Source organism: Manacus vitellinus, unplaced genomic scaffold (genome assembly GCF_001715985.3).
Source record: "Manacus vitellinus isolate BGI_N305 unplaced genomic scaffold, ASM171598v3 scaffold_1_pilon, whole genome shotgun sequence".
In the NCBI taxonomy this organism is placed as follows: Eukaryota; Metazoa; Chordata; class Aves; order Passeriformes; family Pipridae; genus Manacus; species Manacus vitellinus.
Window position 1 is genome coordinate 31,240,256 of NW_021939396.1, and position 22,585 is coordinate 31,262,840.

Genomic DNA, 22,585 nt, shown 5'->3' on the forward strand with positions numbered 1-22,585 from the left:
AGGGAAAAGCTCTACGGTCTCTTGCAACAGGCTCTGGATTTGTTGCATCACTTGGATCACATGCAGTCCTCTTGTGGTGGAAGATGTCAGGAATGAGTCTAGGGTCTTTAATGGTTTATGACCCCTTCTCAGGTGCCTCTCTTGTGAATGTCCTGTGTGTACATGGTCTTCCTGGGAGTGGTTGGAGATTATTCCTTTGGTTTGGTGTGGAGAGATTTCGCAATCACACACCCAAAACTCTTCTCCTCCACCACCTGATGAGCCTTGTTTACTTCTCCTCCGACCTGAGAAAATTAGGCAATAGTCTTTTCTGAAGCTCCCATCACAGTCCAGATTCCGATCAGGCAGTTGCTTCCTCGCAGTTTGGCAAAAAGTCTTTCTATGATTTTGGCAGTGTTTAAGACATTAACAACAATTGAGTCCATCACAGCCAGTCACAATGGGGTGTTTTTGCCATTCATTCTCAGTCAGGCTCACTTTAGCTTCTAGTACAGTCAGTTGTTGTGTTCCCCTTGTCACCCCAGCAATAGAGATGGATTCTGCCCCTACATATCTTGACGGCATCGGGATACATTGTGCACTGATGTCAACTAAAGTCTTACACTCTTCTGGTTCTGATGTGCCAGGCCATTGGATCCACACAGTCCAATAGATCTGATTGTCCCTTTCCTCCACCTGGTTGGAGGCAGGGCCCCTCAAGTTCTGGTAATAGTACTCATTGCTCATTGTTAATATGAACTGGAGGTCCATTCAAGAGGATTGGAGGTAACATCAGGTCTCCTATTCTGAGGACTTGCCCTCTGGAAACTGGAGTGGCATCTATCCTTGAAGAATTTCTTGGAGTGGTTGTTCTTCCTCTCAACTCATGTATCCATGCTGCTACGGTAGAGGTGGGTTTTCCATCCAACTTCCTCATGGTCATGCACGTAGAACCATTGGTTACCTGGTGGTGTGTACCCTCTTTCTCCCAAGCTTTCTGTTGGAGTGCTTGCTCCCAATAGAAGAGAGTCTGGTCCACACTGGCGGGACATGGGACATTTCTTCTCTAATTTCCTTGAGTCTTTCGAATCTATCTGCAGTCTTGGACAGTCTTTCTGCAGCTGAGGCTCAGGTTAGTAGGGAGGAAAAAGACAATCTTCATGTTGCCAGAGTCAGGTAGTCACCTGAAACACTGTTTGTTCTCCTTCTTTCATTGCCATCAATGCCCGTGAGTTGGTGTACAATGATAACATGCTCTGTACAAACTGGTTTTGTACACTGGACCTCATCTGGATCTACAGGGGACTGCTTGTTATTTGCATTCTTATAGATTATCTCCAGCACAGCTAATTCTCTCAGGTACTGGATACCTTTCTCCATGGTGTTCCACCTGCTTGGGTGCACTACTAGATCATCCTTGAGAGAATAATTTTCCCTAATTGTGAAGTAAGATAACACACAAGTACCCCTGAAATGCCAAGCAGTGGAAGGAGTTCAGGAAAATTTATTCCAAAGTCGAGAACAGTAGACTTACAAGGGAAAAACTTCTAGCAGTGCAGCAAAAAGCACTGCCTCAGAAAGACACTCCTCCTGTTCTCTTCAAGGCTTTTTATCTTCACTGGCCTCCCTCCCCAGGTCCTCTCCTATGCACAGGCCTGTAGCATCTGTTTATCTCTCCTCATAACAGAGAAAGAGCCTGCAAGCTTCCTGTGGTTCTGCTGCAGTTTGGGTGGCCATAGTGCCTGTTGGTCTGCTTTCCTTCTCCCCATGAGGGTGCTGTCTAGTATTGAACTGTGTCCGGTGAAGAGTAGCCAGGGCTCAATACATTTCAATAAGTTGCTCCTCTCTGGAGTTGCCACAGCATTCTCCTTGCAAGTAATCTGTCACTTTATCAAGGTCTTGTAGTTGTTCAGGAGTGAACTTCCATGCCATTGGAGCAGATAATTTCCCCCAAAACTGGCCCATTTTCTCCCATATTCCATGCCACTCATGAATGTTCACCCTCAGGGAGGATCTCTGAATGACCTTCCTAGAAATCTTTCTTAACTAAACATGGTGTGGACCACACTGAGGAGACCTGGCAGACATAGCAACAAGAACATGCTTTCCTTAACATCCAAAGGGAATTGAAAATTCTCGGAAGCTGTTGTAACAGACCTGAAGAAGGAAGAAGGGGTGAAAAGCTGGGGAAAATCATCCTCCCCATTCCCCCCTCAAACTGGGTACGATTATTAACAAACTCCCAGAGGTAGCACCTGAGAAAAAGGCAAAAGAACAACACTGAATACACATCCCAAATGACCCTTATTGCCTTTGATGTTATCATATCATAAGCTGATATCACACAGTACAGCAACAAAGCAATCCTGATCCCCTTTCCTGCTCAGAAAAAAAACATCGTGAGCAGCACATATGGGAATATATGCAGGGTTAGGTACCACAAGCACATAAACGGACCAAGCAACATTGTAATCGGTGGCTCTATGCCTAATACAACAAATGCTTAGATCAAGTTTGTTTCCAACTCACTCTGGGCAAATCAGTTGTTATCGCAACCATTTGTGCCCAACACTGGGTGCCAAAAAAGTCTGTCATGGTTTAGGAATGGTACTCCCCAATTTAGTGCTCCCACTGCGACTCTCTAAACCATGTGCTGCTCACTCCCTCTCTCCCCCTCCCTTCCAGCCCTTGCTCTGTGGCGGGATGGAGAGGAGAATTGGAGGCCCAAAAGGTAAAGATCAAGGGCTGAGATAAGAACAATTTACTGGAAACAGCAATGAGATAAGAAAATGAACAGTAAAAGCAACAATACTAATGACAGAGGGTGCAAGAAATGAAGGATTCACACGGAAAGCCCTGGACAATAAACAACATCCGACCACTTCCTCCACCATGCTGCTCAACCGAAAGGGACCCTGTTTTCCCTGGAAGAGAATCCCTTCTCCCCACCCCCAGCAATGATGTGAGGTGGTGTAGAATAACTTCTGGGTCCTAACCATGCCCCCTTCTAAGTACTACAAAAATTAACCCTATTCTGGCTGGGATCAGGACATTTGAAAACTATGTTTTGCTCAGTAGTGAAAGTAGACCTGGTGTCAGAGCAATGCAGAATGTTTTTGCCATCACAGTCAATATTATAGAATGTAAGATGAACCATACTGGGTCAGTACATGAGTCCTTCATCACTGATAACCTGCACCCAGCAATTTCTACATTTCATAGGACAGTGGCAGCCTCTGTAGTACATCCAGTCATTTCTGCGGTGTGGAAGATGGGAAAAGGAAGCCTCTTCCCTATCACATTACATGAAAATTTATATGTGTATATGGGTAATGGCTCATTTTACTGTGTTGCACCATCAGAGGATAGGACAAGATATGTAGAAATATATTTTTCCTGTCATAGGTTTTTGGTTTGAGCTTTTGTTTTGTTTGGGTTTTTTTCCCTTTTCAGAATTGTGTATTTGTTTCATTTGAAAGGTTGGTTTCATATGCTCTAGCATATGTAATTTGATCATATAACCAAATTCTGGAAATGGGAGGTTTCTGTTGGAATTTTTGCATGCCTGATAATGGATTTTTTTGTAATTTACAAAGTATGCATTAATGGGAATTGACTTAAAAGAGGCTGCTAGGATTCAAGGAATAGTGTCAGATGTTCTGTTGGTATAAGCAGCATAGATATATTACATTTGCTTACGTCAGATATCCAACACGCTTGCAACAAACGTGGGTAGAGCCCTCCCCAAATCTTCGTTCGCAAAGCCTAGCCATGATGATGACATCAGATATCATCAGTTGTGGATTTAACTTAAGACTGTTTCTGTCTAAAATATACATTCAGCTTTTTTTTGGTCTTCATTTTTGAAATGTCATTTTTGCTTCGTTAGTTTGAATGTCTCTTAATGAAACAAATGGTAAAAACCTCAGCCTCACTGTAGTAGAGTTAAGCTGCTAATAGGAATTCAGTCTTCCTGAGTTCGATTTGTTACCTGCCTGCAGTAGAAACAGATGAATTCTGATGAAAAGAAGTTCAATCCGTGGAGTTCTCACTGCTCACTTTCACATCTTGTCAGATTGCTTGTGTCTACTAGTAATGCTTTATTTTCATAGAACCGATGCACAATTTATGTTACTGTTTTGGTTCCTACTTGCCTACAGTATGTGGTTATTGTAAAATGATTAGTTGTGTTTGTCCTGGTTTTTTTCATGCTTTGATTCTAGATGCTTATGTAGAAATTGTTTTTAAAGGGTCTTACCTTGAGCCAAAAAGTATAATCTGTTTCATCCATGAACTAGACTACTGCTTTTTACTTGGCCCTAATACAAACCAAGGAATTTGGTAAAGAATCTCAATTATTAACATCTATCCACTGTGTATGTAACTGATGGTTTTACATCATCTTAGCATGCTTTTTAACACCTTGCTTGAATAAGCCTGGTTATTGATGCGAAACTGCTGCTGATGGGTGGCTGAGCCGAGGTGGAGCAGTGAATAGAATCTCTGTGGGAAGTGGCTCAGTGGCCTGTCAGGTGCACAACACAGGTCTCTTCACCATTTCAACCTAGAAAGCTCTTTGTCTTTAAGAGTTTAAAAGCCAATTTCTTTGCAAGCTAAATTTCTCAGGCTTATTTACTAAGTAGATAACTACTGCATTTGCAAACAGCTAGCTTGTTTCATGTTTCCTGAATGACCCAAAATGATTTTTAAATTGTTAGCATGTATTTGTATTCTGGTCCAGATGATAACCGTAGTTTTGTCTTTCATTGAAGAACGTATACATTCTGTTCTGTTACAATGTATTTTTTGAATTTTTTAAAAAAATCAATAAATACTCATATGATGTTTCATTTGTAAATGTAAACAATGTTATTTGCTTATTTGAATGGTTTTCTTGAATTACTTTAGCTGCAGGAGACACATCTCTAAAATGTGGTTACTTAATTCTTTTAAACTGTTTGTGTATGATCTCAGCCATGTTCTATTGTAAGCCCTGAATATTAAGAGTTATTGGGACCAATATATAGTTAAGTGCTAAAAAAATTGCATTTTTATTCTTTATGGTTTATTATTCTAAAGATATTTGTAATTGATAAGCAGCAGCTCAGTGGCGCTGAAAAACAGGTGTTTAGCTTGGATACTTTCAAAGCTCAAGCTTCAAATTACCAGTGATAATTAAACACAAATACTTAAAGCAAGCCTTTACAAACTCTGAATAAAGCATTTTTAGTGCTTGCTTCATATTTATGAATATCATCTACAAGTTAATTGTTTTGCAGACTTTGACTAGAAATGGTTTAAAGGAAAATTTAGTTTTGGTAAAACTGTTATTTTTAAATGACCGTGTGATATTTTGGCCATTGTTTTGTAACCAGATTAGGAAAGCTTCAGTTGTTTCTGCTGGCTGTTTAAGTGCAGTAAATTATTCTGAGAGTTCGTTTAAATGGAAACATTTAGAGAAGCTGTTTGCACATGAATAACTTGAACCTCCACTTTTTACTTAGGCAAAATGTAACCAGCAAGTAGTCCAGTAGGGAATTCCACTGGGAGTTTCCATGAAGCAAAGACTGTAAAATATAAAAAGCCATGACTGAGTGCCCACAGTCTGTCCCAGTGCATGGCTGCAGCCATACTTGGCTTGCTGCATTGGCGGGGCTTGGAGATCGTAGCTTTTTCTCTGTAGTGGCTACATAGCAAAACCTCACACAGGATATAGTTTCTATGTGATGTATTCCTTTGGTTGCAATGGTTACACAGTTATTTTTTTCCTCTCCACACTTTTTTGGTGGTTAACTGTTCCATTTTATAAATTGATAGACTTAATAGTTTATTGTTCGGCATTTCTAAATATTTCTCATTTCCCCAACGGCACATGTTTCTAAGTGACTGCATGTACAGGAGAGGTCCTGCTGGATGCTCTAGAGTCAGGTTTACTTGTGGCTCATACATTTCAGGGCATGGGTTTGAATTGTTGGCAGGAGTAGGCTGAAACTAAATTTCTACACTTATATTAGGGTTGACACTGAACTCAAACCTTTCACTGCAGTGGCTTTAAGCAAAACTAAACACTTTGTGAAGGTTGGATTTGGGAGTGCTTGGATCTAACTACTGAGGTATGTGAGGAGAATTTCAGGGAAATTCAACCCTCAGAGAACTTCAAGGAAAGAGTTATAGTTTTGATCTGATCTATACATAATCGACAAAATCTGTACATAAAATCTGTACATAAAATCTGAGCAGGTCAGATTTTAAAAAGCACCTAAATAACATTTTTAAAATTGACACAGGCACTATGGATGCTAATAGCAAGTAATTTAAAGCTGTAAAATCATCCAAAAAGTGATACTTTTTGTATCACGAAGCGATACTGTTCTGTCCTTGGATGTGTCAGCTGCAGACAGTTCGTGGCCAGTGTTGGGCTGAGATTGTAATCATGGAAAATGGGCTAGTTCTGAGGGGTACAAAAGTCGCATCACTCATTCAAATTAGAAAAAACAAACAATAATTAAGAGAAGCCTTTGAAATTATAGCATCAGGCGTCTTGACATCATTAATGTTATACAGATTTGAAAGCTATGTCAGCAAAATGTTTTTAGATGAATGGTTCTTTGAAGATCCTATCTCCAAAAATCAGGAAAAATGAGGATATTACAAAGTGAAGATGTTTGTAGAATAGTGTTAGAGAACACTTGAAATAAGGCTGTTAAAGAAAATACTGCTTCATCCGCATCTGGGGTCAAGCCCCCCAGTAATTCTATGTGTATAACTGTGCATCTAACCCCACCCCCCAAGCCATATTTTCCAGCAGGATTGACCAGACTGCAAATATTAGTGAAATTGTTCTGAAACAGTAGCGTAAAGTCAGGGCCAGAGGGAACTATGATCAGCTGATTCACCTTAGTGTTAACACTCAAAGGGCAGAGAGAAATAATGACATTTATATTGAAAAATATAATGAGTTCTTACTCTTTAATTCCCTTGAAATAGCTTGAGTGACTGTGCTACCATGTATTATCAATACTTACTTCTGTAAAACAAGCTGTGGATTCAGGCTTTTGTTTCCTGTCCCAGTGCCTTGGGTCTTAGTCAGGTGTACTAGGACTGTACCTGCTCATTGTTCAGATCAGTTTCTGTAAAATGATGTGCAGAATGATGTTGTGCTCTGTCATCACCAAAAGTATTGAAACTTGGCCTTTGGCAGAGGGTATTATCCTCCTGTATGTTTGTACTGTGCCGTGCTCAATGGCCAGTACAATAATCCCAACAGCAATATTTTTCTCTTGCCCACAGGGAGTATAAACACCTTTAGAAGTGGTTGACAAAGTCCTCATTATCTCAGTTTCTGTCTCTTCTGGAAACTGTGGGATTTTTTTCTGATGGGAAGTTTGCACTTTCACCAATTAACAAACTATTGCCTGATGTTCCAATTACTATAGACTTTTGTTGTGGGTTAACTCCAGTGGGCAGCTTAAGCTCCACACAGCTGCTCACTCTCTCCCCCCTGGTGGGATGAGGGAAAGAATCAAAAGGGCATGAGTGATAAAACTCGAGAGCTGAGATAAAGACAAAGGCTGTGTGTGCAAGCAAAGAAAAACAAGGAATTCAACCCCAACTTCCCGCAGGCAGACAGATGATCAGCCATCTCCTGAAAGTGGGGCTCCATCATATGTGATGGTGACTTGGGAACACGGATGTTGTAGCACCAAATGTCACTCCTTCCACCTTTCCCCAGTTTTTATCACTGAACTGAATGTCATAGGTCTGGGATATCCCTTGGGTCAGTTGGGATCAGCTGTCCCGGCTGTGTCCCTTCCCAACTGCTTGTGCACCCCCAGCCTGCTCACTGGTGGGGTGGTGTGAGAAGCAGAAAAGGCCTTGACTTGGAAGCTCTGCTTAGGAATAGCAAGAATGTCAGTGTGTTATCAAGTGTTTTGGTCACAAATCCAAACTTCAGTACTACACATGCTTTTATGAAGAAAATTAACTCCATCCCAGCCAGAACCAATGTAATTTCCACTCTTTATTCCATACCATTGACATCATGCTCAGGTCCCACACTCCCTCATTAACAACCCACTCTTTCCTATCCTGTGATATATACGCAGATATCATCCCCTTAGTCTATGGACCACCCCTTTAAAAGGTCCACAAAATGTCCATTGAGTTCATTTAGTCCATGTTTATTCAATCTGTTATGGTGGTCACTCTGGACAGGAGAGGTGGTGTGCTGTATGGAGTTGCTGAGCACCAAAGACAGCTCAGGTTGGGTCACTGCTGCACTTTCGCATCTTCTTGTCAGGCTTTTCCTCTCTTGGTTCAGATGGTTCCTGTTATAGTTATTCCTATAAAACACAACTCAGATCCTGGGTTACAACAATTTAAAGGTATTTCCATTACAGTCTCCACCTCAGGTTCCTTTGGGCCAGGTTGTAGGATTTAACAATAGGCTGTAGCAATAGGGTTTGCTCCCTTTGCTCCTAACCGGGCTAGCAACAGGGGATTCCTGCTACAGTAATTTTTGTAACATGCAACTCAAATCCTTGGTTACAAAAATTTAAAGGTATTTACATTACAGTCTTCACCCCTTGTCCCTTTGGACCAGACCATAGAGTTCATTGCAGTGAACTCTTCCCCTTGCCCCTGTTCCAGCTTGGGATTATTCACAGGTCCACAGTCCACTGGGGCAGTATATGGTCCAGTGTGGGCTTCTCTACATTCCTTAGGGATGTAGCTGCTCCAGAATGACAATACCCATAGGCCACAGACCCTGCAGGGAAGTACCTGCTCTGGCACAGACTACTCTATGGCCACCTCTGTTTCTGGTTGTACCTGCTCCAGCATGAACTTACCCACAGTCACAGTCCTGTGAATTTGAGATCCAGCCTGTCCAGCACAGGTATGGCAGCATTGCCCTGGCCATCTGCCAGCCCATTCTTGTTATCAGTACGTTCCCAGGCAGAGCAGAATAGGATGATAAGGAGAACAGAAGAAGCAAACAGCAGAAGCAAAAAGCAGCCAGTAATGAGCAATAGTTTCTAATCTACAGCCAGGCAAGCAAGCCCCATGACAAGCACAGGAGCCTGACAATTAATATCTAAAGAGATATAAATTTGATATAGCATACTATGATCAAACCTATTGTTATCTCTAACCCCTCATGCCCCACACTAGGTGCCAGAGGGGACAGTTACGGGTTAACCCTGGTGGGCAGCTCAGCTCCATGCAACTGCTCTCTTACTCCCCTCCAGTGGGATGCGGGAGAACAACCAGAAGGGTAAAAGTGCGAAAACTCAGGGTTTGAGATAAAGACAGTTTAATAAGGAAAGCAAAAGTCACACGCACAAGTAAAGCAAAACAAGTAATTAATTCACCAGTTCCCATGGGCAGGCAGGTGTTGGGCCATCCCCAGGAAAGCAGAGCTCCATCGCACGTAACAGTGACTTATGAAGACAAACGCCATCTCTCCAAATGCCTCTTCCCTCCCCTTCCTCCTTCCCCCAGCTTTCCATGCTGAGCATGATGCCATATGGTATGGGATATTCCTTTGCTCAGCTGGGGTCAGCTGTCCCAGCTGTGTCTGCTTCCAGCTTCTTACCCATCTCCAGCCTCCTTGCTGGTGGGGTAGTGTGAGAAGCAAAAAAGCCCTTGATGCTGTGTGAGCACTGCTCAGCAATAGCTAAAATATCAGTGTGTTACCCATGCTCTTTTGGTCACAAAGGCAAAACATAGCACTAAACCAGCTACTATGAACAAGCTCCATCCCAGTCAAAACTGGTACATCTTTTTATTCTTCAGTGAAATCTTTACAGCTGTGTGACACTGGGCAGAAGTCAGGAAATAGGAGAGCTACCTTTATCCTTACAATGACTGTAAGCACAACTTACAGTCATTGTGCTCAGAAGAGAACTTACACCTTTTTATCAGGTTATTTTCTACAAAGCTTAGCCATTTATTCAACACAACTACTATTTTTTGTTGTATTTACAGGGAAAGAAGTTTCCTCCAAGGAATGGCAGCAGGTCAGTGAGGATTTTATTGACAATTTTAGGGACATTTCTGATTCATGGAACTCCAGGCTACCTGTTAGTTGAAAGTCCTTACCTGGCTCTCAGAAACTTGCAGGTGTCCTGTTGCACTAAAAATCAAGTTCTCAAATGGCTGTGTTATATAGGAAAGGACTTCAAGGTTTCCAAACCCTGATTTATACATGACTAGCCAAAAGAAAGAAAACATGTTGGGAATGTGAAGCAGAGGGAGAGATAAAACAGAACAAGGTGATAGTAAGAATTGTTCTTGTTCCTCTTCATGTAAAAATCAAAGCACCTGAACTTTGTTGCACTCTGGTTTATAGGGTCTTCTTAATCACTTGACTTCTGAGGGAAGGTAAGCACAGTTGATGGCAGTGACTCAGGGTAGATCTACAAGAAGTGGTTTTATACTTTTCATCTATTTTGGAAATATTTCTCTGGACTATGGATCATCTAGTTCATATTATCCTATTTTTGACCTCAAAGGAAGTCAAAATAGTGGTAGCATTCTGAGAAAAAATAACCATAAGAATCATTCTCATGTGAGTTTCCATAAGGAAAGGTGTACAAGTATGGAAATATAACATATTTGTTCTCAGAGCATACTGTAGGAGGTAATATTTGGTGCAGGAAAAGTGTTTCTGAATTAACTCATGAGCATGTAGAATTAGGAAAACAAATGCAAATCTAGCGCAAGGTCTCCAGCTACTTGGCTTCCGTCCAGAAATCTGTCTAAACTAGCTTTCTTCTGTTCTGGCCATCGTTGCCTTTCTCTCTCTTACAAGCAAAGAGGCCCTCTATTCAAGAACTGCTAAAGTTTTGTTCTTCTTGCCTCCAGAAACAGCCAGGTGCCTCTTTTTTTTGTTTCAGTTTCTAAAAGGAAAGAAGGTAAACAGAATAACTGGCTAGTGTGTGGGTCCCCAGGTGTGGTGTGGTTGTCACCTTGGTAACATTTTAGCTTTTCTGCTTGGCATCTTACAAATAATAATTCGAAATCCTCCCACATACCCCTTCATGTAACTCGGTCTGTGGAAAAAATGTGAGCTATATTTCCATATCCAATTTTAGAATTTAAGGGGTTTATGTATGAGAAAGTTTAAAAGCTATCAGGATCTCTCAAAATACTGCAGCCAGCACTAAACACACCGGGCTGTGTTCTCTGCCAAAATCTTTCTCAGTAAATCCTAATGTGACTTGATAACTTAGCTGTGGGCTTAGCCTTGGAATAGAGCCCAAACTTTGAAAGACTGGAAGTTTCAGTTGGCAAAAATGTGAAGGTGCAGTGGTGAATTCATAGCAGACTGGGGTTTAGCTTTAATTATACTAAGGGAACTCAGCTCTCAGGCAAAATCCCTTAAAAAGAGAAGCAACAAGAAAAGGTGAAGAAGGAGAAAAGAGACAAGTTACAGTTTATTCCCCTCTCTGTGATTGAAGCTGAGACTTTCAGAAAAGGGGTTTTTTTTTTGCTATCATCTCTTTCAGTCTCATTCAGAATTGGAAGCTGTATTGGGTTTCTCTGGCCAGGTTTTGGTAGCAGGGTAATTTTCAGAAGTGGTTGTTTCTTGTTTTAATTATAGGATGGTTCTTTAAGCATACTGCCCTATTTCTAGGTTAATGCACAATATCAGTGTCTGTACCAGCATCAGACTTCTGAGCAAACTCAGGCAGCTGATTTTCTATTCACAGTTTCACAGTAATGCTGTTCCCTCTTCATTAACACAGCGTTCAAGGCTTTCACATGCAGTTTGTAAACAGAGAATCATTAATGCTTGCTTCGCTTTTCACTTCAGTGACAACCTTCATCCTGAAAAAGTGTGTTCCTGAGAACATTTCCATTCATGCTGTTGCTAGAAAGTTATTTTAAACCAAAGCAATTTTCTCTCTCCAAACTAACCAAGTTCCTCTCTCAGTCAGTTGTTCAGATTGATACTCAAGACACAGGCTCCTCCAAAAATGCTCCATACCATGCTTGTCCTCTGTGTATGTTATTAGCAGAACACAGAATCTCTCACTTCCCTCCTACTTTTTAGTCATGTGATGAAAATAGGAGATCTCAGGGTTGCCAGTTTTTTCACGTTTCCTTTGACTGAGAATTATAAAATTAATTAAAACTCCTCTCCCTGGAAATACAGTCTTTACCTGAATAATTATAGGTGTATGGCAGACAAGTTGTTTCTGCAAAAACCATGTCAACTATAGCTTACATTATTCTGTAGTTCTTTACAGTGTGTTAATTTCTGAATAATTAATTTATTAATTTTTTTCATTATTTTCTTATTCACTTAGGGGGAGGGTTGTATTCAGTGTTTAAACTCACTGTAGTTAAGCTACTCTCTCCTATGTCAACAAAAAAATACTTATCTTTGTTATAGAACAGAGGAAATGAACAGGGGAGCCAGGTAGTTTTCAATGTAAGCCTGATTTATTTTTATTTTTTTTATAGAAAGTCACGTCCCATCTCCTGATTTCAGCTTCCTTATCAGACAAACTGATAGGTTTGCAAAGGTCTCTGCATCTCTCAATGCCAGCCGTTGTAAATATGGTTGCTCAGTTTGCATGTGCTCCAGAGGGACACTGTCTTTATAAATACATACCTGGGTTGAGATTTAACAGATGGAAGGAGAACAGTAAGCACCTTACTGTACTGATTATCCTCTATGCTGCTATGATGGCAGTGGTGTTAGCTGATGTTTTCTTTAGTGAAACCAAACATCACACCCAGAGGTAAGACAGAGCTGGGTCTCCTTTGCTTGACTGCGCATAATATATGACCAGACTTCCCAGATCTGCAGAATCACAGGAACAGGAGCTCTGAATTCAGGGGATATCTAAATAGCTTGAAAAAAAGGACATACAAGCTTCTTTGGCTCAGATGATAAACTTACTTTGCATTTACTAGATATTTTATATATTCCTTTTGGGAACTGCATCAAGTAAGTTTTTTTGCTCTTATTTGTGCTTCGCTTGTTTTTATAGATGTCAAGTGTCTGCTTTGCTGTAGTCAAGAACATAAAATACTGCCACAGTAACCTGTGACAATGCCTTGTCTGCTTGTTCCCTATTTATGGTGCAGTAATGGTTTGTTTCTCAGTCTAAACCCTAGGACTGTATTTTAATGAAGATTTAAGGCTACAATACAGCTCCTATTCAAACTGTGTAAGAGAGGCATGTTGGAATAGCTCAAGATTTACTGCTGAACTGTCAGTCTTCAAGCTACCAAGTGTCTTTACCCTTTGGTGCAGTAGCTACAGTGGAAACTCTGCCCACTGCTGTGAAGCAGACACAGCGATTAATGAACCTGAGGTGCACTAATCAAACATATGTTTTCTTGACACAATGATTGTGTTATATATCACATCCGAATGTACAGGCCTTTATCTTTCCTTAATGATCTAGCAAGGGGGCTTTTTTAAATGTGGGTGTTTTTCATGCGCTCCTTAGATTTGTTCCACAGGGGGTGGCCGTTAAAAACATCTGACGGGCATGCAGTTAGCCAGCGCCCTGCTGAGATTAGTAAAATACTATATTTAGTAATCGCACTACATCAAGGAACTCCAGCATTGCAGGAAACAGTTTGATTCAATGCTTTTTTTCTAATTTTTAATTTTTTTTTTTTATTGTATGTCTTATTATTTCATCTGGGACAATCTTTTTTTTTCAACTCGGTCTTGGGTTTTGTGTCTATGTTTCTACTTTTTGTAAGAGGCTTTCCCCCAATTTTGTTTTTTTGTTTTTACTGTACTCCTGTTCTACCCTCACACAAAAAGAAAAAAGAAAAAGAAAAGAAAAAGAAAAAAGGAAAAAGAAAAAAAAAAGAAAAAGAAGGGGGATTGTAAAGCAGGTAGTAAGAATGAAAAGTGGCATTTGGAATCTCTCTTACGGTGCTCTGTGTCTTAAGAGACTGATCTATTATTTCTTAGGAAAGCTCTGTGGATAATACAAGGATTCATGCTTTTAAGTACTAGAATCTTATATGGTGAAAGTTCCTAAAGTTGGCTTTGAGAAAATGGTTGACATGAGCAAGTATATTCAATTTATTTCTGTGCCAGAAGTATTTCTTCAGCATTAAATATTCGTGAAACAGACTTGAACCACAAACTGGATTGTTTCATTTTTTTCCTGTAGTAGTTGACATGACTAACAGTAGATGAACCACATAAAAAGGAAGAGTAAAGACCAATATGGAAAAGACAGCTTTTTACCAGGATGCTAAAGGAAGCAAACTGTTTCATGCGACTCTTGTCCAAATCAAAATTACTGTTTTAACATCTGATCTCTGAGCCCATTCTAGTTTTCTTGTGACTGTAAGTCCACAGCAGCCTGTATGAAATCTTGGAAGCTATTCTGTAAATTCAGGACTAAATTGGGTCCTCTCCCCTTAAGGGGCAGATTTAAAGGAATACCATCCTTTGTTCTAACAAAGTAGTCCAAGCTTGTCAATCCAAAAGATTTGTGCACTGCTGAACATAATGGCATTTTATTACCTAGTTTATTTCTGTCTAGCATTCTAAGGTTCCTGCTGATGCTTTGACTCAGAATAGTTTTTGGTTTGGAAACCTGAACTCTAGTGTCACAGATGACTTCTTTCTTTTGGTAATTTGTATTATTTTTGTAAGTTATTAAATGTTCAAGAAAGAAAGTGTTTGTCCCGACAGAAGTTGTGTTTCAAACTGTGAACATCTAAGCAGCAGTGTGTGAAAATAGTAACCTTTATTTTTGTTGCCCTCAGACTCTTGTTAGTGCAGTTAGCTTGTTTCTAACAGTACTTTGGTATATAATAGTTAAGCTTAAGTACTAGGTATGTACAACAGGTCTCTCACCTTCCTCAACTGTGACTCAGTAAACCATAGCCCTTGTTCATGCAGAAGGACAGATGTTCAAATTCAGAAGTGCTTGCTGAAGGCAGCTCTTGAAGTTAGGGACATTGTATTTGCAGAATAATTTATGCAGTTTAACTGCGGCTATTATCCGAAACTGCATATTGATCTAGTGGTTTAAAGTAACTTATTGCAAGATTAATCTTCCAATATTTTTTGCAGTTTCTATCAGAACACTTTCAAGTAGGAAAGTGTGTTATAGTAAAGGTAGATAGAAGAGACATCTTTATATAAATATGAAAAACATGGGAAATTTCCTGCTTTTGGAGCAGCATTATGATAGAAGTAACCTTAAATGTAATTTCTTATGCAGATTTATGCAGTGTAATTTAGTCTTTCCTTTATAAAATAACATGCAAAGTTAAGAATTCTGGCTATGCCATTCCACATTCAGTTGTAACATTGTAAACATTCATCTTATGTCTTCCTTTATGTGCAGCTATAAATGCCCATGAAAATATTTGCATCTCTTCAGTAATTTAAAATATTAAAAACAAGAGCCAAATTTAACATAGTTGTCAAATGGTTTTAGATCTTCACATACATTTCTATATACACATGCCAGTTTAGTTGTACCCCTCCATACGTACTCATACCATGCAGCTTGTTCCCGACTGAAGCAATCTGTAAAAAGAACATACAGTTCCATCTTGTGAATATGGAACATGTAATCATATATGTGTGAGTAAATCCATGGCATGTGCTTGCAGAAAAATTTACTTCTAGAATTGATTTCTTTATTTTGATGCCAGGGATGCACTTTGCATTTTACAGAAGGAGTATTCGTGCCCTGCCCTCACAGCACAGTGGAGTGCTGTGTTTGGGATTCCTGAGCTGGGTATACATGATTTATCTTAGGTGTATGTAGTTACCCGGGAGAAAAACTGGCAGTGCTGTATGCTTTTCCCAATAAATGAGCAGGCTCATTTACAGTTATTGCCAGGATCTTGTTGGGGTGGCACCGCTTTGTGCTGTGTAGACAAATCTTGGAGGAGAGTTATGTGTAAATCACTCATAATAGTCTGAGGCTGGAGGTCCTGCATTTTACTCAGAAACTTGCACAACCCTTGCTACAGACCATGCCGGCCATTGTTTTCTGACCAGATCCTAATGCTGTTCTATCAGATCTCTGCTTATATGTCATCTAAATAAAACTCTGAATTTTAATGAGTGAAATTTCATTGCTGTTTAATCCTTAAAATGCACTGAGCTAATCTGTGAGTGTCCCTTAATTATAAAAACCTGAACCCAGAAAATTAGGTCCTGAACATAGATAGTAATTATTTTCATAACTCTTTTGTTTTTACCTCTATAATATGGAAAGAGAAAATGACCAATTGTGATTAGGCCAGAGGCCTTAATGATGGGTTTTAGTCCTAGCACTACCATTCACTCCAGTCAGTGCCTAGTAAATTTGGACAAGTCATTTAATGTCTATCCACAAAGCAGCCTTATCTGCCTCACAGAGTTGTGGTGAGATGAGCTGTAGGTAAACACTCCTGACTCTTGAGGCACTGAGGAACTTAGAATAGTGTTATTATTGTCGTCATGAATCTCAGTAATGGCTATGTAATCACCATCAGAGCACTTGGCCAACCTACAGTCACCACTCCTTGATCACAGGTACACTGATTCAAGTATTTCCTGTGCCCTCATGTTCCCCTGCCTTAGAGGACTTGATATTCTTAAACTAGTCTTATAGTTGTTCAGATTCCTCCCACACTTAGTCATAATAGCATGGACATATAAACCAAAATATTTGCAACATGCTGCTGGCTGAAAACCTGGAAGTATCTGCTGCTATTTGGGCTATTTGATAGTTATTTCACTACTGCTATTTCTTTCTGAGTGCCTATTTTGGGCATTCTGCTCAAATGGGTAAATACCTAGCACTCTTAGTTGACCAAAGGAAAAAACCCCAAACTTTGGATCACAGATCAAACTTGAAGAAGAAAGAAATAACATAGTTTGAGACTGTAACAGCTGGACTGATAAATAATAAAATAGGATTACTGGGGAATTGTACGTGCGCATGCCAAATGGAGAAAAAGTCTGAATGTTTCTGCTGACTGCACAAATCTGTAGACTGGAGAGATTTGATGAAAGGACATAGTTTTATTCTGGTCCCATTCAAAGTCCAGTCTTTTGTTTTTTATATCACTATTCATATTATTAACATAGAAAGTGTTTATTTTGGTTCAACTCAATTGCTTCAACAGAACAAGAGATAATTAGAGGGCTGTTGTCTAAGAAATTGCAAAGTAATGGCCTTGATACATTGAGATGAGACCAGAAGTGCAGCATGAAGTCCCTTTGGAAAAGTTAAGCCTAGAAAGATACCAAAATTCTGAGTTTATTTTAATTTCAGTGTGTGACTCTAAAGTAGGTGTGAGTTAAATCTACTATTGTAGATAATGTAGTGTCATGTAGTACTAATGACTTTTCCTCTGGATATCTCCTGTTCTTTCAGCTTGTTAACCTTGCTTTATTCCAGTGGACGTTAGTAAATTGTAACCTTATTCATATTATTCTCATTAAAAATAAGCCTACAAATGTACTATACAGTTCAGAAAATACCATTTTCCCATTTCTCCATATGTGCTGTTCTTGGTCACCAGATTTTGCCCCTTTTGTGATGTCATATTTGCAGTACACAGTCATCCTCTTGACCTTTGCTGCCCCATTTCTCCACACTGCATTCCCACAACACATACTCAGTAGAATATCTAGCTTGGAAATAGTTGTGGAAGCTTGATAAACCTTTGTCATAACAGTAGTTCCTGACATTTAAAGAACTTCAGTTTATATTTGCCAGCCAAATTTCATACCTTCATACCTCTTTCAATTAATCAAAGTTAAACCATTGTATATGTGAAGGGGCCTCTTGTGGTTTCTAAGTAAGTAGTATGGCTTTTCTGGCAGAGAGCCACAAGCAATTTAATAGGTACATACTGTGGGGGTTGAGAGGAAGAGAGACAGGAGTAATCCAGAATGCTTTAAGAAGGGCTGAATGAAATCAGTATTTCTATACACAGTACAAAACTTCTGCATTCTGTATCTTACTTTTGGCCACAGCAAAACTGGTTTAATATGGTGTCAGTAAAGTAATTCTGAAGCATAGCACCAACTTGGTTTTCCTCTCACTCAGCCAGTTTTGCGCTGGTTTTACTTCCGTTGAAGTATTCCCAATTTGCACCTGTGGCAGAGAAGAGTTAGGCACGGGGGATTTAATACACATGGTGTACAATTGTCATATGTGTCACTAAACTGTTTCCACAGGAATAAACCTAATATGGTTCCTAGTTGTTTTCAGAAATAATAGTTTATTCTCTAGCCTGTCAAGATGAGGCTTTACCATGTATCTTTTGCCTGAGAGCCATACAGCTGTAAATAGATACCAACATAAAAGGTCTGTCTCCAGCAGAGCTGATCTCTCTTTCCAGTTCTGACAGGGGTCACATAGTCAATGTAAATTACCACCATAAACTAAATTCCACCTCTCCTGCAGAAGAAAGTGCTTGATCTGCCTGTCTAGAAGTCAGGAGCTATGCAGAGAACTGTAATACTTCAACAATTCAGCATGAGTGGCAACCTGTTCTTAATAATGAAACACTGGCAACATTTAATTTCATTTTTCCGCATCATATTAAAATCCATCCTTTCTTTAGGGGATTTAAGAACCATCTGAGGAACCTGAAAACAAGGAGAATAATTCGAGTAGAAGCACTGTCTTCCTCTGTATTTCACGAAAGCTTCAGGTTCAACACGCGCAACTTGACCTCAGTAGGGAATGAGTTACTCTTAGGAAAGGATAGCCTAGACATCTCAAGAAGAATGTGAATTCTTCTCCATTTTATCCTGTCATTTTGATTTAATTGAAATATACCATATTAGCCATGTCAAAGGAGTTAGTGGATTTTAGTAGAAATGGAATTACAATTGAAAAATTTAAACTATTATTGCCAGGTTTTAGGGGGTATAATGATTTACATGGGTGTTTTATAACTAAGCTAAAATGTGCTGTTAAAAATGCCATGTAGGTGGGAAACTATAACTTCAAACTAGATTCTTATATACATATAACATCTTGAATTCAGTCTGAAAGGTCTCAGAATCTGAAGAACACAGCACTTCAAAAACTATCCAACAGACATATCACGGAAAATTTGGCCCCAGTTCAGCATGTGACTATCTAGACTATTTTACACACTCCTTGTTTTATATTAAAGATGAATTCAATGTAAATGTCTGGAATTCTTCTTGCAAACTTGTTGAAAAGGGACAGTATTTTAGCATGACTCCCTTGTACAAACCTGGTGTTTAGCAGATTACGTATGTTATTCTGTTATAGGTACACTACAGTGATAGACAAAATGGCAAAGAGTGTATGACCTGTTTGACACTGTCTCCTGTGCAGATGACTTTCCAAGGTATCGGAAGCTCCATTGAAGCCAGCCATGACCAGGTATAATACCTTCACCCCACACTCTTGTAATTTTATTAATATCTGGTAAGGCCAGAATGTCAGCATTAGTGAATTTTAAATTTCGACACATCTTGTGTTTTTCATATGGCATGCTCTTGTCACTGGGATTTGCCTATCTTGCCCTAGTAAAATCCTGATTAGATCTAAAGAGTGACATGGAGACAAAACTATATTGCCTTTTCCGTATTTTTAAGACACATTAGGAAAGCCTGAAGAACTTGCTTTAAAGTCAGATGTAAGGTTTATACAAAAGTTTTGTTCAGTCTTATGTGTGTATCAGGTCTTGTCTATCCTATTTTTGCTAGAAGATCGTGAGTAGCTGGAAAAGCAGAGAGATGAGACCATCATCTCTAGCCATCATCTGTCACAAGAAACTGGCATTTGAGAGGGGAAAGGCATTTTTAATCAGACTGTGTAAAACTCCCATTTTGTTTGCTGTTGATAAAACATTTAATTCAAGATTCTGGCAAAAAGCCAAAAGAAAAGAAAAAGGCTCAATGTTAATAATTTGTCACCCTGCTGCTTCATATGGGAGCTGAGGGGGGGCTTCCATTCTAGTTGTCTTGTCCACCAACACTCTTATGTATAAAAGGAAGACAAGACTTCGATACTCTGAAAGTTTTAAGAGCAAAACAGGACATGTAGAAGAAAACATTAAACCAAACCTTGCAGCTTTCATATTTTCAGTAGATTAGAAAAAATTACCATGTTTACTTGCCTTTACAGGCCACCTTTAAATTTTACTGTGTTCACATTTACCATATATTTTATCAGACTCTATGCGAGATTCTTTGAGAAAAAAAGGAAGGTCGCCTTAAGAGTTAGCAGAATTAGTTACTTTTGGGGAAGTTTCAGACGCTCTCAGTCATGTTTGTGTTTGGTGGGTTTTTTTATTGGAAGTTCCTAAGTTAGTTGTTAACATGAACTAAGCCCATTAGTTATTTACATGGTAACATGAGGATACTTCCTGCCCTTAAGTGTTTGATGTTTTACAGTAATGGAGAGCTGTGGTAAGTCAGACCGTACTTTGACATTCAATTCTCATTTCATCCAGCAACTTGTTTATGCTGTTCTAAAGCCGCTCCATTTTTCTTTCAGTAAAGACAGGCTCTTAAAGTATAGTTATAACACAAGTATGATATTTAGACATTTCAATGAATTTAAGGTGGTCCCTGTCAATTTGGTAACAACTACACTCTGGGCTACCAGCCAGCTTGGCCTTTGTCTTAAAATTTATTTAGGCTAGAGTATGATATGTAAACAGAAAAAAAGACTTTGTAAGCAAAAAGCACATTTAAGCCATCTGAATAATTATATATTTAAGACTTCCAAATGAAAAAGTTGTATTGAGCCTGCAAAGTCAAGCACCTAGAAATTAGGAAATTCCAGATGTGCAGCATTAGTTTGATCCCAAATGCACCCGTTCAGTGCTCCAAACAGGACATTCTTCTGGGAAGAAAAAAAAAATTCATAAAAATCACATAGATAAAGATTGTATCATATCATGTTTGCAAATAGGTACCAATTAAGTTTGCTTGGGCCATTATGTAGCTAGAATTCCCTCATCTTGCTTCAATTTGAAGTTTAAAATATGTTCATCATTGGTTTTAGTTATGCAATTTTCCACAGGGTTCTTAAAATGGAAAGAAAAATGTTTTGCTATTGCGTGATGGGGTAGTTGTTGTGTTACTTGAACCCAAATCGGTTTTGCAAAGATTTTGTCTGAGCTGAGAGCAAAAGAAAATACTGGACACACAAATTTCTGCTCATCCCTTTCCTAAATGTCAAAGGAATTTCATTTTCTGGGGAAGAGGGATGCTGTTGACTGGTTGTTTTTGATAAGGGGGTAGCAGGACTGGATTAAAACATCATTTGCCATCACCTGAATAAATAGAGAAAATCATTAGCAAATCCAGTGTTTGTCAGGCACTGAAATTAATAAGTTGATGACAAAATTAGAGCTATTAATGGACTAACGAAAGGAAAAGTCCCCTTTTCTTTCTTGTTCCTGTGTGATTGGTATGATTTCCCTTGTTTGCTACAATTACCCTCACAGTAGGTTTATTTGAAATAGTTATTATTCTTATAAAAATAGGAGAGAGAACTGCTGTACCTTTGTTAAGCTGAAGTTATTCACATTTTAAAGTGTTGTTAAAAAAGTGTAGGATATCCATATGATATAAAACAAATTCTAGAAAATCTTCTTTGACCTATGTAATCTGTCAATTTTAAATTGTCTCTGTAGTATTGTACATTGATTAGGATGGGCTAGTCACCTGGAAGCTTGTGATTTCATTGTAGACATAGTGATTTGTGTCAACTGTGAGGCCTGGCATAATTTGACTTCAGGAATTGTCTATTTTTGTGCTTATGAAGATATTTTTTGTCACATTCATTCTAAAATATTGATTCTATAATTTCTAGAGTTTTTTATGGAAAACTGAATGAGACTCTGAAATATTTTGTGGGAAAGGGGTGAAATCTGTTGTGTGAGAATATCTAATAAAAAAGCTATATACCGGATTTGTCACTATATTGTGGCAGAAGAACCACAGTACTGTGGTATGTGGTAGCTGATCATGTACCTTGATAAAAAAAAAAGAAATGGAAATTAAAAGAAAAAAAAAAGAAAAAAAAAAAAGAAAACCATGTTGCCAATGGCATCTCCAGCACCATAGAATACCTTTTAGATTGGACTTGTCTTTTGTAATGTGTCTCTCTACTCATATCCAGTAGGAGATTTTTTACCCAGTAGATACCAAAGTAGTTACAATCCTATATAAGTATATTATCTGGCTTTTTCAAATATGCCAAGACTTGACACAGCAGTTTTTCAAGTCCCTTGCTCTTTTCCTGTACCTCTGTAGGGAGTTTTCATTCTTTAGATTGGTTTAGCTTGTGATTTTAATGAGTTCAAATATTTTCCCCACATACTTCATCTGAGCAATTTCAGATTAATATAAACATATCATACTGATACACTAATTAGTGTGTATTTCAAATGTCTGATTGACAAGGCATATCTCATTTGCTCATGAAGCAGTATTGTGGAAGCAATTGCTGATCTTTCATTTTTCTTTTGGCAAAAGAAGGGAAACATTCCTAAAGCACCACTGCGGTCTGTCCTGCCACATGTTTTGTTAGGTTTTGTATTCAGGTGTGCCAACTTCTTCAGTAGAAATTTAATAGGGTTTAGAATTATTTTTTTTCCTGAA

At 39.0% G+C, this 22,585-nt stretch overlaps 1 protein-coding gene across 4 annotated transcripts in view; it reads left to right on the forward strand.

Moving 5' to 3' along the window:
* STAU2 (staufen double-stranded RNA binding protein 2) overlaps window positions 1-22,585 on the forward strand; it is a 151,653-nt gene that overhangs the window by 70,313 nt on the left and 58,755 nt on the right. For 2 of the 4 annotated variants that reach the window (XM_008932185.2, XM_018079403.1), the window contains exon 12: window positions 19,236-19,349. The exons of 1 other annotated variant lie outside the window; for it this stretch is intronic. In XM_008932185.2, coding sequence (XP_008930433.1) covers window positions 19,236-19,349 — 114 coding nt within the window. Of the gene's footprint in view, window positions 1-2,664; window positions 4,830-19,235; window positions 19,350-22,585 lie in introns of those variants that run through there. One more of the 4 variants, XM_029959356.1, reaches the window with a different exon arrangement.